Source organism: Stegostoma tigrinum, chromosome 21, assembly GCF_030684315.1.
Source record: "Stegostoma tigrinum isolate sSteTig4 chromosome 21, sSteTig4.hap1, whole genome shotgun sequence".
In the NCBI taxonomy this organism is placed as follows: Eukaryota; Metazoa; Chordata; class Chondrichthyes; order Orectolobiformes; family Stegostomatidae; genus Stegostoma; species Stegostoma tigrinum.
The window spans coordinates 45,753,425-45,769,541 of record NC_081374.1 but is presented as its reverse complement, the minus strand read 5'-3'; the positions used below and the strand labels follow the sequence as shown (position 1 = coordinate 45,769,541).

The 16,117-nt window shown below is 46.1% G+C and overlaps 1 protein-coding gene across 6 annotated transcripts in view; it reads right to left on the bottom strand.

Moving 5' to 3' along the window:
- Positions 1 to 5,707: 5,707 nt before the first annotated feature.
- The window catches only part of LOC125462963 (serine/threonine-protein kinase 38), a 69,134-nt gene continuing 58,724 nt past the window's right edge, over positions 5,708 to 16,117 (bottom strand). For 5 of the 6 annotated variants that reach the window (XM_059653488.1, XM_048553521.2, XM_059653489.1 and 2 more), the window contains 7 exons: positions 14,335 to 14,396; positions 13,088 to 13,205; positions 12,316 to 12,439; positions 10,998 to 11,093; positions 10,513 to 10,604; positions 9,151 to 9,207; positions 5,708 to 7,494 (listed from right to left, as the gene is read on the bottom strand). In XM_059653488.1, the coding sequence (XP_059509471.1) occupies positions 7,364 to 7,494; positions 9,151 to 9,207; positions 10,513 to 10,604; positions 10,998 to 11,093; positions 12,316 to 12,439; positions 13,088 to 13,205; positions 14,335 to 14,396 (680 nt within the window). In that variant the 3' untranslated portion in view covers positions 5,708 to 7,363. The remainder of the gene's footprint in view (positions 7,495 to 9,150; positions 9,208 to 10,512; positions 10,605 to 10,997; positions 11,094 to 12,315; positions 12,440 to 13,087; positions 13,206 to 14,334; positions 14,397 to 16,117) is intronic. The other variant, XM_048553517.2, reaches the window with a different exon arrangement.

Here is a 16,117-nt window from a genome sequence, read left to right as displayed (position 1 = left end):
CGCCCCTTGTTGGCCTATCTACATACTGTGTCAGGAAGCCCTCCTGCACACACTGGACAAAAACTGACCCATCTATAGTCTGTGTGTGCATACGCACGCTGTGGGGAAGGAGCAAGGTGATTACCATCAATGAGCATAGTTTGAGTATGAGACCTATCCCTCTGTCACCTCTTCATTCTCTCCAATAACATAAACCAATAGAATTGGAACCCTTGTTCCTCCCCAGGGTGCAGCTGTCCTTGGTTGGCCAGGCTGGTGTCTCAGATGCAAACGGAACATTCTAAGAGATATATTTTGCGGTTTGTTTCGAACATGGTATATCTCGTCTCAATCCCTGACTACACTCACTGGGGGACAATGCAGCCTCAGTCAATTTCAGGATCTCCCCTCCACTTCAACGGGAGTTGAATCCCAGTGACTGGGACCTCTAAAGGACTGGGAGTGGAATCTCCCAGCAAAGTAAAAGGAGCTATAACACTGGGGACAGAGCACTGGAGAGAAAAGGACGGCAGCAGCAATGAGCGGCCTGGCTCTGAGTACAGGGGTCATTGAATTATAGTGGGTCAGGTACAAAATGCAAATGGACAGTGGAACATCTGTCTTTAGATTGCAGATGGATAATTGATAATGAAGCTGAACAAGGCCCTGGTTAGATCATAGCTGGAGTTTCATGTAGACGGCTGGGACCATGCCACTGGAAGAGGATAGGGGCTTGGAAGGAACCAAACATTAGGTTGGGGCAAGCACAAATAAAATGTGCTGGAATACAGAAGGTTAAGGGGTGATTTCATTGAGGCTATTAGAATGTTCAAAGGAAGTGAAAGGCAGTACAGAAATTCCTTCCAAAAAATGGGGAAGTAGATGCAACTTTGAAATCTAAATCTCTCCTTTCAGAAGAGATAAGGAAAACACTTCATGTAATGGAATGGTAGAAGATAGTTTAGAACTCTCTGCCACAAAACACATCAGTGCTGTTAGTCATTGAAAGGTGGACCTAGTTTGAGTGATCTGCTCCTGCCTATCTTGGTCTTCAGATGCTGTGTGCAGCACAAGCTGCTGTCACACAGTCTGAACCATCAGATTTGACCTACTTTAACTGAAAATCAGTACCATTAATGTCCAACAGATGGCACTTTGCTCACAAACAATCAGCCCACCTTTTGAGGAATGGCCTATTCCTCATACAGCTGAGCCTCCAAATTACGCAGCAAATTTTAACCAGTTTAGTTAACGGAAATGTGCTTTAACAGACGGAAGCAGAACCTCTGACCATTTCCTTGGTTTACAGCACAGTGGTCCTCAGTGCCTTGTGTTTTTGCTAGATCTATTGGAGCAGCCCCAAACCAGTGCCACTGTCCCCACCATTCTGTATTGACCCCAAACTAGACCCCCGCCCGAAAACCAATCTTATTTTGTCCCAGTGTTCATGTACCAATTCTGTACTACCCCCACTTTCCTTTTAGGCTTCTGTAATTTGCATGTTTCCCTCCAAAATACAATGGTCACTGCCTCAACTGGTCTGTGTCCAGCTAATGTGTGGTTACATTTCTTCACTTAATGACCATGTCAGATCGGAGACACTGACTCACCAGCCTGTGGACACAGTCAATCCCAAAACACTGTCTCAGTTCCCCTGCATGTTTTGCATCCTGCTAAATTTTGCTTTGCCCAGTGTCTGCTCATAAACACAGCTCTCTACTCCTGCTATCACCCTGGGAAACCAAGAAATCTTCTTTGAAGAAACCATACTCCATAAGACCATTCGGCCCATCAAGTCCACTCCACCATTTAAATCATGGCTGATGGGCATTTCAACACCACTTCCCTGCACTCTCCCCGTAGCCCTTAATTCCTTTTCAGATCAAGAATTTGTCGATCTCTGCCTTGAAGGCATCCAACGTCCCAGCCTCCACTGCACTCTGCGGCAATGAATTCCACAGGCCCACCACTGTCTGGCTGAAGAAATGTCATCTCATTTCAGTTTTAAATTTACCCCCTCGAATTTTAAGGCTGTGCCCACGGGTCCTAGTCTCCCCGCCTAACGGAAACAACTTCCTAGCGTCCACCCCTTCTAAACCATACATTATCTTGTAAGTTTCTATTCGATCTCCCCTCAACCTTCTAAACTCTAATGAGTACAATCCCAGGATCCTTAGCCGTTCATCAGTACTCTAGCTATGACCCAGATTTGGTGTAGAACCATCATTACTTCCTTTGGCTTGTTCACTAAAGTGTCAGCCTCCCAGATTTGGGTTATCTTAAATTTAACTGTGTATGAAACATATGTGGTTTTAAACTAACACTGTTTTTAGCTGAAAGGACCAGAGTCAGAAAATGAAACATACAAGTGAGATAGCATCCAGGTCACATCCCTCTGCACAGTGCTGCCCACACCAAAAAGCATCCCTCCCCTCGAGAGGTCTCCTACTTAAGATTTGGTTTTATTTATTATTGTCACATGTACCTAGCTGCAGTGAAAAGTTTCGTTTTGCGTGCAGTACAGGCAGATCATAGCAGTCAAAGAGCACAGGGTGATTGAATAGAGCGAGGAGTACAAAGTCACGACTGCAAAGAAGGCGCACAAAGAGTGAGACCAACATGAGGTTTGAAATTTAATGGGTCCATGCAGCAGTATATTAAAGTGGGGGGGCGGTTGGGGGAAGAGAAGCTGATCTTGAATCTGTCAGTACTTGTGTTTAAGCTTTTGTATCTTCTGCCCAAGGGAAGAGGTTGGGACGGGAGGGGTCTTTGTTTATGATGGCTGCTTTTCTGAGCAAGAATATACGTAGTCAATAGAGGCAAGGTTGGAACAAGTAAATGAAAAATATACTAGAACTGAGACAGTCTCTGGGGCACATCCCCAAAGAGGTTTGTGAACTTTGAACAGTGTTACAGGTATTTCTGCTTTAACAAAACATGTGTTATCACAGATTGGCTGTAATGTGACTGATGAATAGTGAATGCTGTTTCGATAAGCAAACTCTCCACCGTAAAAGGTATAGCGACTTTCCACACCGATTTCCCTATAACACAAATTTTCTATAGCACAAGGTCACGACAGGAACGTAGCTATCGCATGTAGGAGAACTACCTGTACTGAGAATTATTTAAACACCTGAAAAACAAACATTTTAGATGAGGATCCACGCTATAACAAAGCAAAGTGCTCTGACACATTCCCAAAAATGAGCCGAGATTGTTTATAATGAGCTCAGCTCTTTATGGAGTACTGGAAGAGGGTCTGTAGGAGATAGAGTTCCTTAATCTCTCCTATTGTGCTCAAACTGAAATGCTGCACTGAATTCTGTCAGATGAATGACAGTTTTACTCTGTCTCAGATCAGTAATTCTCAACAGCCGCACTTCAGACACATTTTACAGATTAATGAAGCAGCATCTGTCTACTTAATAAAATACAACCTGGATGGGCTCAGGTACATGTTGAGTGTCGCAGCAAGAACAATATCTTAGTCTAGGGAAGGAAACCATCAGCCCTTGGAGAAAATACTGAATCCAAGAGTAGTTTGGGGTGTAGACAAAAGAACACAGAGCCACAAATCTGAAGGACAGACTGCCGGGGAAGACACGCAAACGGTTAGTACTGCAAACACTGGAAGGTGTAGCAGTTTAAGAGGAACAGATGACTAATTAGAAGTTTCCTAACTTCTCCACGTGCATGGTGGGAATCCCTCACCTCTCATCAGAAGCTGTAAAATAACCGACTGATTGCTGCGACCAGTCATGATCCTTCTACCTGCAACTAACAGCTCAATTATGAGACAAAGTTGTTCTTCACCTCGCAATTCCCCAGTTTGCACATTAATATTTTAATACTGGAACGTGGACATGCAGCCCTTTACGGAGACACAGATGATTATTTTTAGGTTGTGGTTACAACGTGTATATGGATTGAAAAACTATTCAATGGTCCTGTTCAATCACCAATGACACAGTACATTTGATGTCTGCTGTTGGAAACAGGGCTAGCATGCAGGTCTGTATAAAACACGCACCATGTACTGTGCACTGTTCTGTCCATCACACTGTCCTTTTCAGATTTGGATAGAAACTGGGGGGGGGGGGGGGGGGGCAATCTCCAAAGTTATGAGAATTGCTGAGAAATGGAGGTTGCATCTGAGGGGTGGGTGGGTGGGTGCTTGGTGATGGTTGTGACGATGGTAAGGTGACGAATAAAAGAGAGAGCAGTCCCCATGGAACAACCAGTTAGTGCACCGAATTTTTTTGCTGGCAGAGAAACATCCAGGGGTCTTCATCCCAGGAACAGCGCAATGTTCAATTAAAGAATAAATTTACAATTAAAAAGGTGAAGAGGTTGTTCTTTTTCTTCCATTTGCACCTCCCCGCAGTAAACTAAAACAAGCAGAAAACTCCAGACAACACTTCACAGACTCAGCGATGTTAAGTAAACAGTTTTATAATACAGTTTTAAACAAAATAAGTGGCCATATCATAAAAAGCAATACTGCAACTTAGACAACCCTTACGCCAGGATTTACATCACTCAGCCCCAGGAACACTGGCGGTCTGACCCAGTCTCTCACATAGCCCATCCTCCAACTAGAAACGGTCCTCACTCCACAGAGGCTACTATAGTCCCTCGGCAGCCCTTCCCCTTTACGGGGACTCAAGGCAGGGACTACTTACACAGTCTGACCCTTTCATAGCCACATCAGTACTGAACTCCAGCACACTCGGGATCTCCCTAAACCGACCGTTAGCTATGTGTGAGAGACTACTTCAGTTTTTGCAAGCTATTCCACCTTGGGGAAGCAACACACGCACACACACACGCACACACCTCTCACTCTCACCACACTGAACAGAGGGGGTGGGGTAATTTACCAGTATGTTTAGCCACACTGTTGTATTGAAAACAACTGTTTCTCAAAACACAATCACAACCTCCACCCTCATCTCCACACGGCTGACATTAGTTTGGGGAAGTGAAATAATTTTTTTTTCAAACAAGAATGAAGATCATCGCCTGATGTGCACGTTGCACTGACAGGTTCGAGCTCTGGTCAGTAGCTTGACCCCATTTGTGTCAAACATTTCCCTCAGGGTTTGCAGCGTGGGATCAAGAGTGGCCCGTTCTGCTATCTTGCAGCTTCCTGCACATATGCAGGTTTAGAATATGGCAAAGCAAAAATTGGGTCTTAAAGGGGAGGGGACACAAAATGGCAGAAACCACTTTCTCAGCATAATGGAGCCACAGGACCTCGTATCTGGGAACTGCACTGGGATGTTTAAACATCAGTCATGGCAACAATCTATTCCTTAAAGCTCAGCAACAGTGATAGGCAGCTGTCAACATTCAGCTATATTCATCCCACCCACAGGACAGTGTGGGTGCCCCTACAATACAGGGACAGCTCACTGCTACCTTCTCAAGGGCGATGCCCACATCCCACAAGTGAATAAAAAAACTCTACCTCAATCACTTTCTACAGGCCAGATAAACAGCTTGTCGCTGCAGAGCGACACCCCTGTAATGGACAGGGAGTTGGGATGCTGCAAGAAACAGTGTGGCACCAGACACTTGGAGCTTCAGCTGTGATCCATGTCCTAACCTTACCGACTGGCATTCACCATCCTCTCTCAGGAATCTCTAAACAAACACTGCAGTCAGAGTATGAGAGTGTGGACCAACCTCAGGGGCGTTTGAGTGGTGGTGGTGGGGGGGGGGGGGGGGGGGGGGGGGGGGGGGAGGAGGAAGAGAGCGAGAGAGACACAGACAGACAGCAGCCTGTACCAACAAGATTATGGGCAGAATTATGTTACGTTGCTCCCTCTCTAAATAAGGCCCCGTTGTAACATTCAAAAATTACTTTCACACAAAATAATGTGCAAATCCCAACACAGCCATGTCCTAGAGTATGGGTCACTGGAAGAACGTTGGAAAATTGAAGGAAGCAGTGAGTTTGCTCACACAGCCATTCTGACATTTGCCTGGAGTCAGGGCAAGGGCATACACCTTCAGCAAGTTACTGCCAGACACAATCCCACCAGAATCACTGGCTGCTCATTATAACAATCTGGTCTACAAGTACCAGCTTCTCGGGCCCTTCTCTTTTGCTCTCTCAACACAGAGATAGAGGGATGGTTACTGAAGTGACAGCTGAAAACAGGCGAGAGTTCTCCAAGGTGATGGATGTTCTAGATTTCAAAGTAATACTGACCGGCATGTTCAACCAAAGCAAGATGGGAAACAGCAAACAAAATAAATCAAAGGAAGGAAATGAGATATCTTCCAGAAGGATTATCAGTGGCAGGAACTCTTGTTTAGCTTGCTATTATATACCCTGGAGATGGTGCAGAAACTGCATAGAAATAATTGACACAAACTCAAAGAAATGAGAATCTTCAAACAAACCTGCACAGATCCAGGCCTGGAATCACCCACCTTCACCCACAGCAATGCCAATAGGGCCAATATCTCATTCTATACAAGTACAAACACACAACCGTATTTACAATCAAGATCCATCACAAACACTCTCCCTATAAAATAATAAAGCTGCATATAGTTAGAAATCAAGGTGACATTAGCACAGAGTTCATCACGAACCCAACCAATCAATAAATGCATCCAAATACAGATAAAAACACATGATGTGGACAGTACCTTGGTGTCTGCAGTGTGCTCAGCTGTGGATAATCATTAACAGAAATGGGAAGGGCCGGCACGGACAGTACAGAGCGATGAGCAGCAGTAGGGCAGTTGTATACCAGCCAACTATCTCTCTGTCAGACTACCACTGGTCTGCTTTCTGCCCCTCTCGCACATCACTATGCACCATGAACCCATTACACTGCCCTCTGACCGCAGGCAGGACCACACAGCACCGACAGTTCACTGATAATCACTCAAATATACAGGCCCTCCTGTGACCAATTATAGGGACAGGTACACCCCCGCCTCAGCCACCAGGGAACACACAGCAAAGGAAGCCTCATCAACAGCCGCAGTAGATGTATTCGCTGGTAAAAGGTTTGGTCTAAATCGGCCACTAGGAGCTGAACTGGACAGAGCAGATTCAGGCAGGAGCAGCACAGCTAGCGACTAGCAGAGACCTGCCAGCCTTGTGTTGTAGGAATCCCACTGAGCCCTCTTCGGACAGCTACTGCCTGAGGTCCTGGGCTGCATGGAGTCTAATATCGGCATTTACTGCCCAGCAAAAAGAGATTATAATGGATATCTGGATATTAGGAATAAAATCTGAGTAATTTCTCAGTCCTTCACAACTGTCACTATCCTCGGCAGTAAGGCTCCACCAACGGACCAATCGAGTTGCTAAGATAAAATAGGCACTAGTGATGTTAGCCCTTGGGGTCAAAGTTCATCACTTCCCAGACTTCATGTAGGAAGGAATGGCTCCACGGGCAGTCAGTCCTTCAAATCGTTTGTAGGTATAGTTGATGAAGACCCAGTCCTTGTTCTTGTAGTCTGCCTCCGAATGGTTACTCACTGCAACTGGAGGGAAGGGAAAGAGAATGTTAGGAACAGCACAGGAGGGAGCTCAAAAGATCCCCGAAGCAAAATGCAGTTTGATTTATACAAATCGGTACATTCCACTGGACCCTCCTCCTCTCAAAAGTGCCAATTCCCAAGCAGTAACAGTTCCGAATGGCAAGCTCCAGTTAACAGAAGAATCTCACACCACGTGCACTCCCATCCCTGGAGATCACCATATCAAACAGAGCCTCGAATAGATTATCGTCCTCAGTGTTGTCACTGGGTTTACTTAGTGAAGATACTTAACAGGGATAATTAATTAAACTGATACAGCAAAGCAAAGACTGGGTGATCTTTTGAAATAGTGTGCTTTTACAGGATGGGGACCTTTTGGGACTTGTGGCACAAGCCCAGCAGAGGCCAGCTCACTGTGTACAAACCACTTCAAACTCGCCTGAAGCAACCAAGCAAGGTCATCCATCAGGGGAGTCCGAGAGGGGCCATCCACACTCTCCGGTCACTTCCATTAAACAGCACAAATGGCAGAATAAGGGTATTATCATATTTTAGGTCAAAGGCTTTCTATTCAAGTGCTCCAAGCAAACACTTATCCCGGGATTGACACTCCCAGACTGAAGCTTTATCCTCAGATTTAACAATTAACGGGATTCCAGAGACAACACTGGTTCAGCAAAGAACTACCGAGAAAGTTTAGAACCAGAAGCTGACAGAGGTTAGTTGCTACTCTAGATACAGGCGGCATCAGTAACTGGACTTTGCAGACAGAGCTTAGAAAGCAGTGAAAAGAAGCCAGCAACAGAAACCTGCTGATCACATTTGGTCGGACTTTGGTTTCAGACTCACCCAGCACATGGTGCGAGTCTCACTGACCCCCCTTCATGTTATAAGTGACTTCTGGATTTCTCCTTTCCCTGATAAATAGTTTGCAAACTCAAGGACTTGGACAGGCCTGTAGCTCCTTGCTGATACCACCCAACACCACTTTGTCATGACAGAGAATCTGGCCCTCTCCTTACTGACCATTACTCATCAGACAAGATGCCAGTCCAGCAGACAGCAATACTGAACTCCTACAGCTGCCTCTCCCAGTGTAATAGCACTGCCAAAGCTTTGGCTCACTGTGAGCTGGCAGACCCCATTCACCAAAGCACTGAATGAGGTTTGAACTCTCCTCCACCCCTGGATCTTCCTTGCACTTGGTCAGAGGACAGGTCCAGGTAAACCATGCCGAGGACAGGCCTTGAGCAGCAGGGCGGGGAGAAGCGATGGGCTGTTCTCCATACGTTTGATTCCTGCCATATGTGAGGAGCAGTGCCGATGTTTTAGACACTGCAGCAACTGCTCCTTTCAACAGAGCTGGTCTCAAACTAATACACGAGTGACAGTAGCTGATGGAAAAGTCACAGGATTTGGATGTTGGGGTGGGGGGAGCTGTGTGCCTAAGGTATTGAGGTAAGGGAGAGGGAGACAGCCTGACAATAACTAAAAATTAGTACATTCATGGATCAGCACATCTCTCCCACCACTCAAGAACCAGAGAGAGATAAAAAGTAGTTATAAACCAGCTTCCCTCCAATGAAATCAGTGTGTATGCGGTAAAGCATAGGACCGGCAGAGTTTAGTAAGGGATGAGGGGAATAAAATGCTGGTTACCTGTCTTAGAGGACAGACACTTCTTACCACTACTTTCTAGCCCTGCCTGTGACACTCCTGAAGAGGAACAGCAGAAAACACCGTGTCATATTCAAATGCAACAGATTCATATAAACACGCCAACTCTGGCATGGGATCCCACAATGGACACAGCTAGTCATACACTTAGCATAATGCAGCAGCAGGAGAATCTCATGTAATACACAGTACCCTCCATCAGCCATAGACTTCTCTCCATACATGTCTCACTGAACTCACTGACAGGGCAAAGAGGAGGCACAGGCTGTCTGTTGGCTCATTGGCTGGATACATTGCAAGTGATACCAACACCATGGGTTCAATTCCCACAACTGGCGGAGATTAACCTCAAGAATTCTCCTTCTCAGCCTCTCCTCTTGCACCTGAGGTGTGGAGACTCTCGTTAAAAACGTCACCAGCTGTCTCTAACAAGAGAGCAGCCTTTTGGTCCGGTAGGGTTACAGCAACAACGCTGGAGGGTGTTGCCTGAAACTGTAGTGGAATCAGATTCAGAAGGAACTGAATAAACAGGAGAACTGGAAAACTGCACTGGCTGATGGGGAAAAACACACAATGGGTCAACTTCCGCCGTCTGGGAAGTTCCAACAAACTGCACTTAGAAGGGGCACTCCAATCTCTCCCACAGCTTTGGAATCAGAGCGCAACTTCTGTCTCTGTTACAACGGGACAGCAACATCCCAGCCATCACCAGGCTCTCAGCACCCACACAGTGCCTGTGACAGGGTGTCTGGAACTGGACAGCAAGTAAGGAGACCACATGGGAACCACCCGCTCCACAGTAGCAGAAATGTCACCTCCCTTTTAATGACTTCAAAACTTATACAAAGGAATCATGTTCCATGCAGAGTGGTCAGATATCGACACTGCCAAGATAAGGCAGTCGGCAGGGAGGCAATGAATCAGAGTTAGACCCTCAATCTGTCAATCTCTGTTGAGCTCTGCCCCTTCTTGTGCTTACTGCCTGGTTTGAAAATTTGTACCAGATTTCGTTGAGACTGACCACCTCTGCCTGGGATGGGAGGTTAAGATGTCAACAGAAGGTGAAAGACAGGGTGACCCTGAGCCCATGTTCTACAGTCACTAGTCAATAACCTAGACAAGGAAGTGCACTAACAAGCAGTGATCAGAATGAGCCCTGCCGACTTCAGGGAGATAGCTGGACAACAAGTTTATCCTAAATAGATTCACCTTCACATATATCTAATAGATGGCTTTTAACTAAATAATGCCCTGATAAAGTAGGAACAAATCACAATTCTAAAAAAACTCCGTACCCATCTCCTAGGAGAAAACTCCCTCCCTCCCTGAAGGGCTGCTCCTTACCTGGCTGCAAGATGTCAGAATCAGGGAATTCATCGAAGTTCGATGTATCATCAATACTTTTTATTTCAATGGAGATAGCTGCCGGCCTCTCCCTGTCAGAGGAGGGAGGGGTGGAAAAAATGGAGGAGAAAAAAAAAGATCAAATTAGAAACTGCAAACTGCACAACAAAAACTTAAATTCAGATAGAGCTATCAGGAACCACGGAGAGCACAGGACGTCAAAATGTCAGAAGGCATGTGGCAACTTTATTGTGCAGAGCAGAGGTGACCTCAAGTCAGGCAGCCTGCAGGATTCAGGGCTTCCCTGCACACCAGCAGCCTGTGGTTGAGGTAACAAGGCAGTGAGTGTATAATAAAGGGAGCCAAAGGCTTCTGCAGATTGAAAGTTGGCAGGTGGTGGTAAAGTCAGGAACAAGACACAGTCTCTCCAAGAAAGCGGGTCAGAGCTCCGATCCTGAGCTTACACAGGTCAATCATTTGCCTACCTGATGTGCTCCCAGTCAACGCATTCAAAGAATAAGTTGCTCTTCACATCTTCCACTCCATTGGCCCCAATTCTGGTCTCTGACTCGCAGCAGAACCTAAAGGATCACAGGTCAGAGCAGGAGTGAGGGGAGACAATACAAACCGAGTGACTGCTTTATCAAAGACTTGTGCTGTGTCTGTAAAAAAGACAGTGAGTTTCTAGTTGCCTGCTCCTTTCACACACAAGCGTGCTCCCTGACTAACATCTCCGTCTCAGGCTTGCTGCAATGCTCCAGCAAAACTCAGCGTAAGCTGGAAGAACAGCAACTCATTTTCCACTTAGGAACTCTACGGCCTTTTGGGCTCCACATCAAGTTCAATAATTTTAGGGCCTGAGCACCTTCTCCCACATCCTTACCCCAATCCCCACACACCAGCCTGGTCATCACATGGGCTGCTACCATACACAAACTCTTCTTACCTAACGGTCCCCATTAGCAGCTTATTATTTATCACTTGGTTTGCCCTACTGTCATCCTCTCTCTGGGCTCTGCCTCCCCCACACAGCCCAACCCGGCTTCACTTTTCCCTAGCTCAGTTCTGAAGAAAGTGACTGGACCTGAAAGACATTAACTCTGCTTTCTCTCTCCACAGATGCTGCCAGACCTGCTGAGTTTCTCCAGCGTTTTCTGTTTTCATACACTTCCTAATCAAGATCACAAATCACAGGGACAGAGGGTGGAGAGGCAAAGATCTCATTCTCTAGAACATTCTCTCTGAACAATGCCAATTCTTGCTGCAGCTCAGAGCCGCAGGCAACAGATGCTGGTCCATATCTCTCATGTGACTATTCTTCACGCGAATCAACACAAGGGCTACTGCATTCAAGAGTCGTAATAGCCAGGTCCATCCCCGTGTTCACCTGACATCCCACACGTTGCCCAGCAAGGGTTGTAACCAGTGATTAAGGCTGTGGGCCCACCCCAGCCAAACCCAGAGACGCTGTAACAAACCACAGCATCAAACTATGGCACAGGCCTCAGGAGAATAAAACTGCTGGTACAGGGAGGCAGCAGAGGTGCATACAACAGGAGAGCAAACTTCAACAAGAGGGAGCTGGCATTGGATATGCATGAATTGCTTAAGATAATAAACAGGTCACAGAGTATTGCTACGGCATTTGGCAACTTTAGATGTTCTCAATACTCAGACAGGTCCCCATCACACACTCCCAGGACGGAGGCATCACGGGTTAGACAGAGTACGGTCCCCTCTACACTACGCTGCGGTGGGAGTTACTGCAGTCAATGCCTCAGCATTATTTCCTGTCATTTTTACCTGAGAATTAAATCCTTGGCTTTCTCTGAAATGGGAACCTCTGGTGGAAATGTGAGGGTCTCCCTCCAGTTCATCACTTTCTTATACGTCTCCTGAGGGGTCTCTGAACAGAAAGGCGGGTAGCCTGAAAACAAACAATGAGCAGGATTTAAGGCAGGACTGTGTTGAAGAAGTGAAGCAGCTTCAGAGACAACATCCAGCCTGTAGGATGTGAGCAGTGGTCACAAACATGCCCCTGAACTGGCCCTCAGTTACATCTCCCCTCAAACTGCAGTGACAGTATCAGTCTCCTGAAACAACAGGGTCAGCATTCATCACCAGACAGGGCAACAAAACATGCAAACAGGCAGTTGGACTGTTTCAAAAGGAAGTTGCAATACATAAGCACCTCGCACACCAGTCACCATTTGACTAGATTACACATGCGCGCGCACACACACACACACACACACACGGAGTGCACCATGTGCCTGTAATATACATACACCACAGTATAACTGCACATATGAATCCTTCATGAAGCTGTACCACAGATGAAGCAACACTATGTATCTCCAGTAACTGCTCCCCATTCCCCCCACCGCACACAGCAGATACAGCAGCACCCCCGACCCAATTCACATGCAAGATCGTGCACTCAGTTACAATGCACTCTAATAGATGTGCCGAGTGTGCAGCCATTTTTTACAGATGAACTAAGTGAGAAGAGGAATGAAGTTCTCTTTCTGTACCAGACCAATTGGTCAAACACCGTAGATCAGAGCAAACTTACCGATCAGCATCTCATACATGATGACTCCAAGGGACCACCAGTCGCAAAGTTTGTTGTAACCGGTCTGCATGAATACTTCGGGTGCAATGTAATCTGGGGTCCCCACAGTGGAGAAGGCCTGAAGGTAGAGTGAGAGAAAGACACAGCCATTTGTGAATTTTGGGATCGGAACTGAAAGCAATCCTTAGCTCTGGGTCTACCACGTAACACGGTCTAAGTTTCATGAGTTTTGGGGCACACGTGGTTATCAAGTGTGACAGACTGAAATTATAAAAGTTTAAAAACTTTGTCACCAATAACTGATCACTCAGCCTCAGACCTATCAACTACTTGTTATCAGACAAAGCTCCATGTGTACATAGCACCCCCTAGCAGCTCCTGTAACCAGAGTTCCACGCCTGCTTGAACAAGCTGCTGGTTAATCAGTACTTACAATAATGGTCAGCTCAATTGCTTCTTTAAAAAGGAGTGCAACAATTCTTGGGTTTCAAAGCAATTCTTTACCCATTTCAGTCTACAGTTAAAAATATAGAATTTTTTTTAACGTCTTTGCAAGTGTCACCAATTTGCTACGTCATGGAACACCAAACCATTGAGGCTTCCTACATTGTTCCACGTTTGACCCAGAGATGTTATAAACCAGGCACAAGATCTAGTTAGTTAATTGAGAGATGTCAACTTCTGGATTAAATGAATGACAGCATATCCACAGGACTGATAATCACATTAAATACATCTGCCATACTGTCAGCACTTACTGATGCTGGACGAAAAACATCAGGGCACTTCACACTAGAAAAGGTTAAAGCATTCAAAAGTGGCTCTAACCCCAAAATATGACCATAAGTCCATACTGGACACTACATTCAATAGGTCCTGTGGTTAGGCTCCTGCGATTCAGACAGCGGTTGTGATGCTCATAAATTGAATTCAGAGTTATGTGCGGGCTGTGTCACAAGGTATGATGAACCAACTGGTAACCTAGTGTGGTGGCATTAACTCACTGAGCGAACAGGCAGTGGTGCATTAATGTCAGATTTCTGTTTTTGTCAGCTGCGAGAGCAGGACTTGGACTCGCCTGTTCACCTGCAGATGAGGACCTGACCCCCTCCCTCTGCCCCCTGAGGGGATGCCCTGTGGGTGAAGGTGCAGCCCTCAGTCAGAACGCATGATTCTGGGGTCAATCACCATCAAGTTTATCTCCTCTTCCCCAGGCTCCAAGTCTTTAAAGCAATGTTAGCACTCACGAGCTGCCGTCGGTTCCTCTTCCAGGTTTCTGCTTTTCGCTTAGAGTTCATGTTCTGGAAAGCTGAGAGAGGGGACAGTTTAGAACATATTAGCTGGCAGTATTTATTCCCTCAGTACCAGACGATACACCAAGCTGGTGCCGCTTTGATGCCAGACAAGGTGCACGATCCTAGCTTCCATTCTGATTAAACCCATTGCTCAGGCATGTTATTACACACCATGGAGATGGTGGGATTTGAACCCAGGCCTCCCTGCCCAGGGACACTAACACTAACACAGGAGGACCCACTAGGAGCACCGCCCTCACATGTACGCATCAACCTGGTATTGCTGAAGAGTGGATGGAGCAAGCCCCTATTCCTGTTAACTCCATTCTAGTTGGGCACCAGGAGCTCCATTCGGGATCTCGGAAGAGAACGATCAGCCAGGGTTCACACTGTTCATTCCCTGGCTAGCAACTGTGGGAGTCAGAGGACAGGCTGGGAGGTTGTTCTCTCAGCCTGCCAATACTCCCCACCCTGGCTCACCCAGGATCAACTTTTCACATGTTGTGGAAAAGGTCATGTGAACCAATCGTAGGCCAATCGATCCATCGAGTCTGAACATTATTCGATCAGATCACGGCTGATCTGATAATCCTCAACTCCACTTTCCTGCTTTGTCCCCCCGTAACCGTCGATTCCCTTACTGATTGAAAATCTGTCTATCTCAGCCTTGACTATAGATAACAACCCATCCTGTACGCCCCTCTGTGATAACGAATTCCATAAAATCACTACACTCACAGCAATGCACAAAATGTGCAGCGCCTCATTGAGATTATGCCCTCTGGGTCCGAACTCTGCCACAACCTTTTGGCATCTACCTTGCCAAGGCACCTAGGAATCTGTGTACCTCAATAAAGGTTACCTCCCATTCTTCTAAACTCCAATGAGTACAAGCCCAGTCAACTCAACCTATCCTCATAAGACAGTCCCTTCATACCTGCGATGAACATTCTCTTGTCCACTGCCAATGCTAGTTTATCATTCTTTGGATATGGGGTCTAAAACGGTTCTTAATATCCAGTTTCTTGTCTTGGTTTAGTAATGAGAAGTACAATTTAATAGATCATTCTTCCAAAAAGCTGGCAAAAGGGAGGACGGGCAAAATGGCCTGTGTGCTGGATCAGCCCATAATTCAATTCATAGCTCCTTAGTATTTGCTGACATCTGCAAAGCCATGGCCACTAAGAATCTCAGTAGGGGTAATGAGAGAAAAGAATTCCCAAATATTTTCTGTTATATGCAACTCCTTCCCTTACGCACTTCCCTGCATCAAAACACAAGATCCAGCAATAGCAGCAAACATCCATCTTCATTAACCACATCATTCCATACCACAGCTCAAACAGCAGCTTTTTGCAAAATCTCCATCTTGGATGTAAATCTTGAGTGCCAATCCTTCACTGAAAGTACAGTCCCCGTTCATCATGGAATTAGTTACATGTTTGCATTGGTCTCTGCAACAATCACTCCCTCACTCCAACAACCAGGAATAACAGGGTTTAATGGAGAATGGCCGCTGAATTCTGAGCTGCACAGGGCCTAAGGGCTCCCGTGCATGAGTCACAAAGTTAGTATACATATACATCAACTGATTAAGGCGGCTATCTATCCATTATCACAGGAGGAAGTGAACATAAAGATATTATGCTCGAGTTGTAAGCAGCATTGCTGTGGCCACAAGTCTAATACTGAGTGCATTGTTGGCTTCCTTATTTCAGCAATGTATTAGGGATGG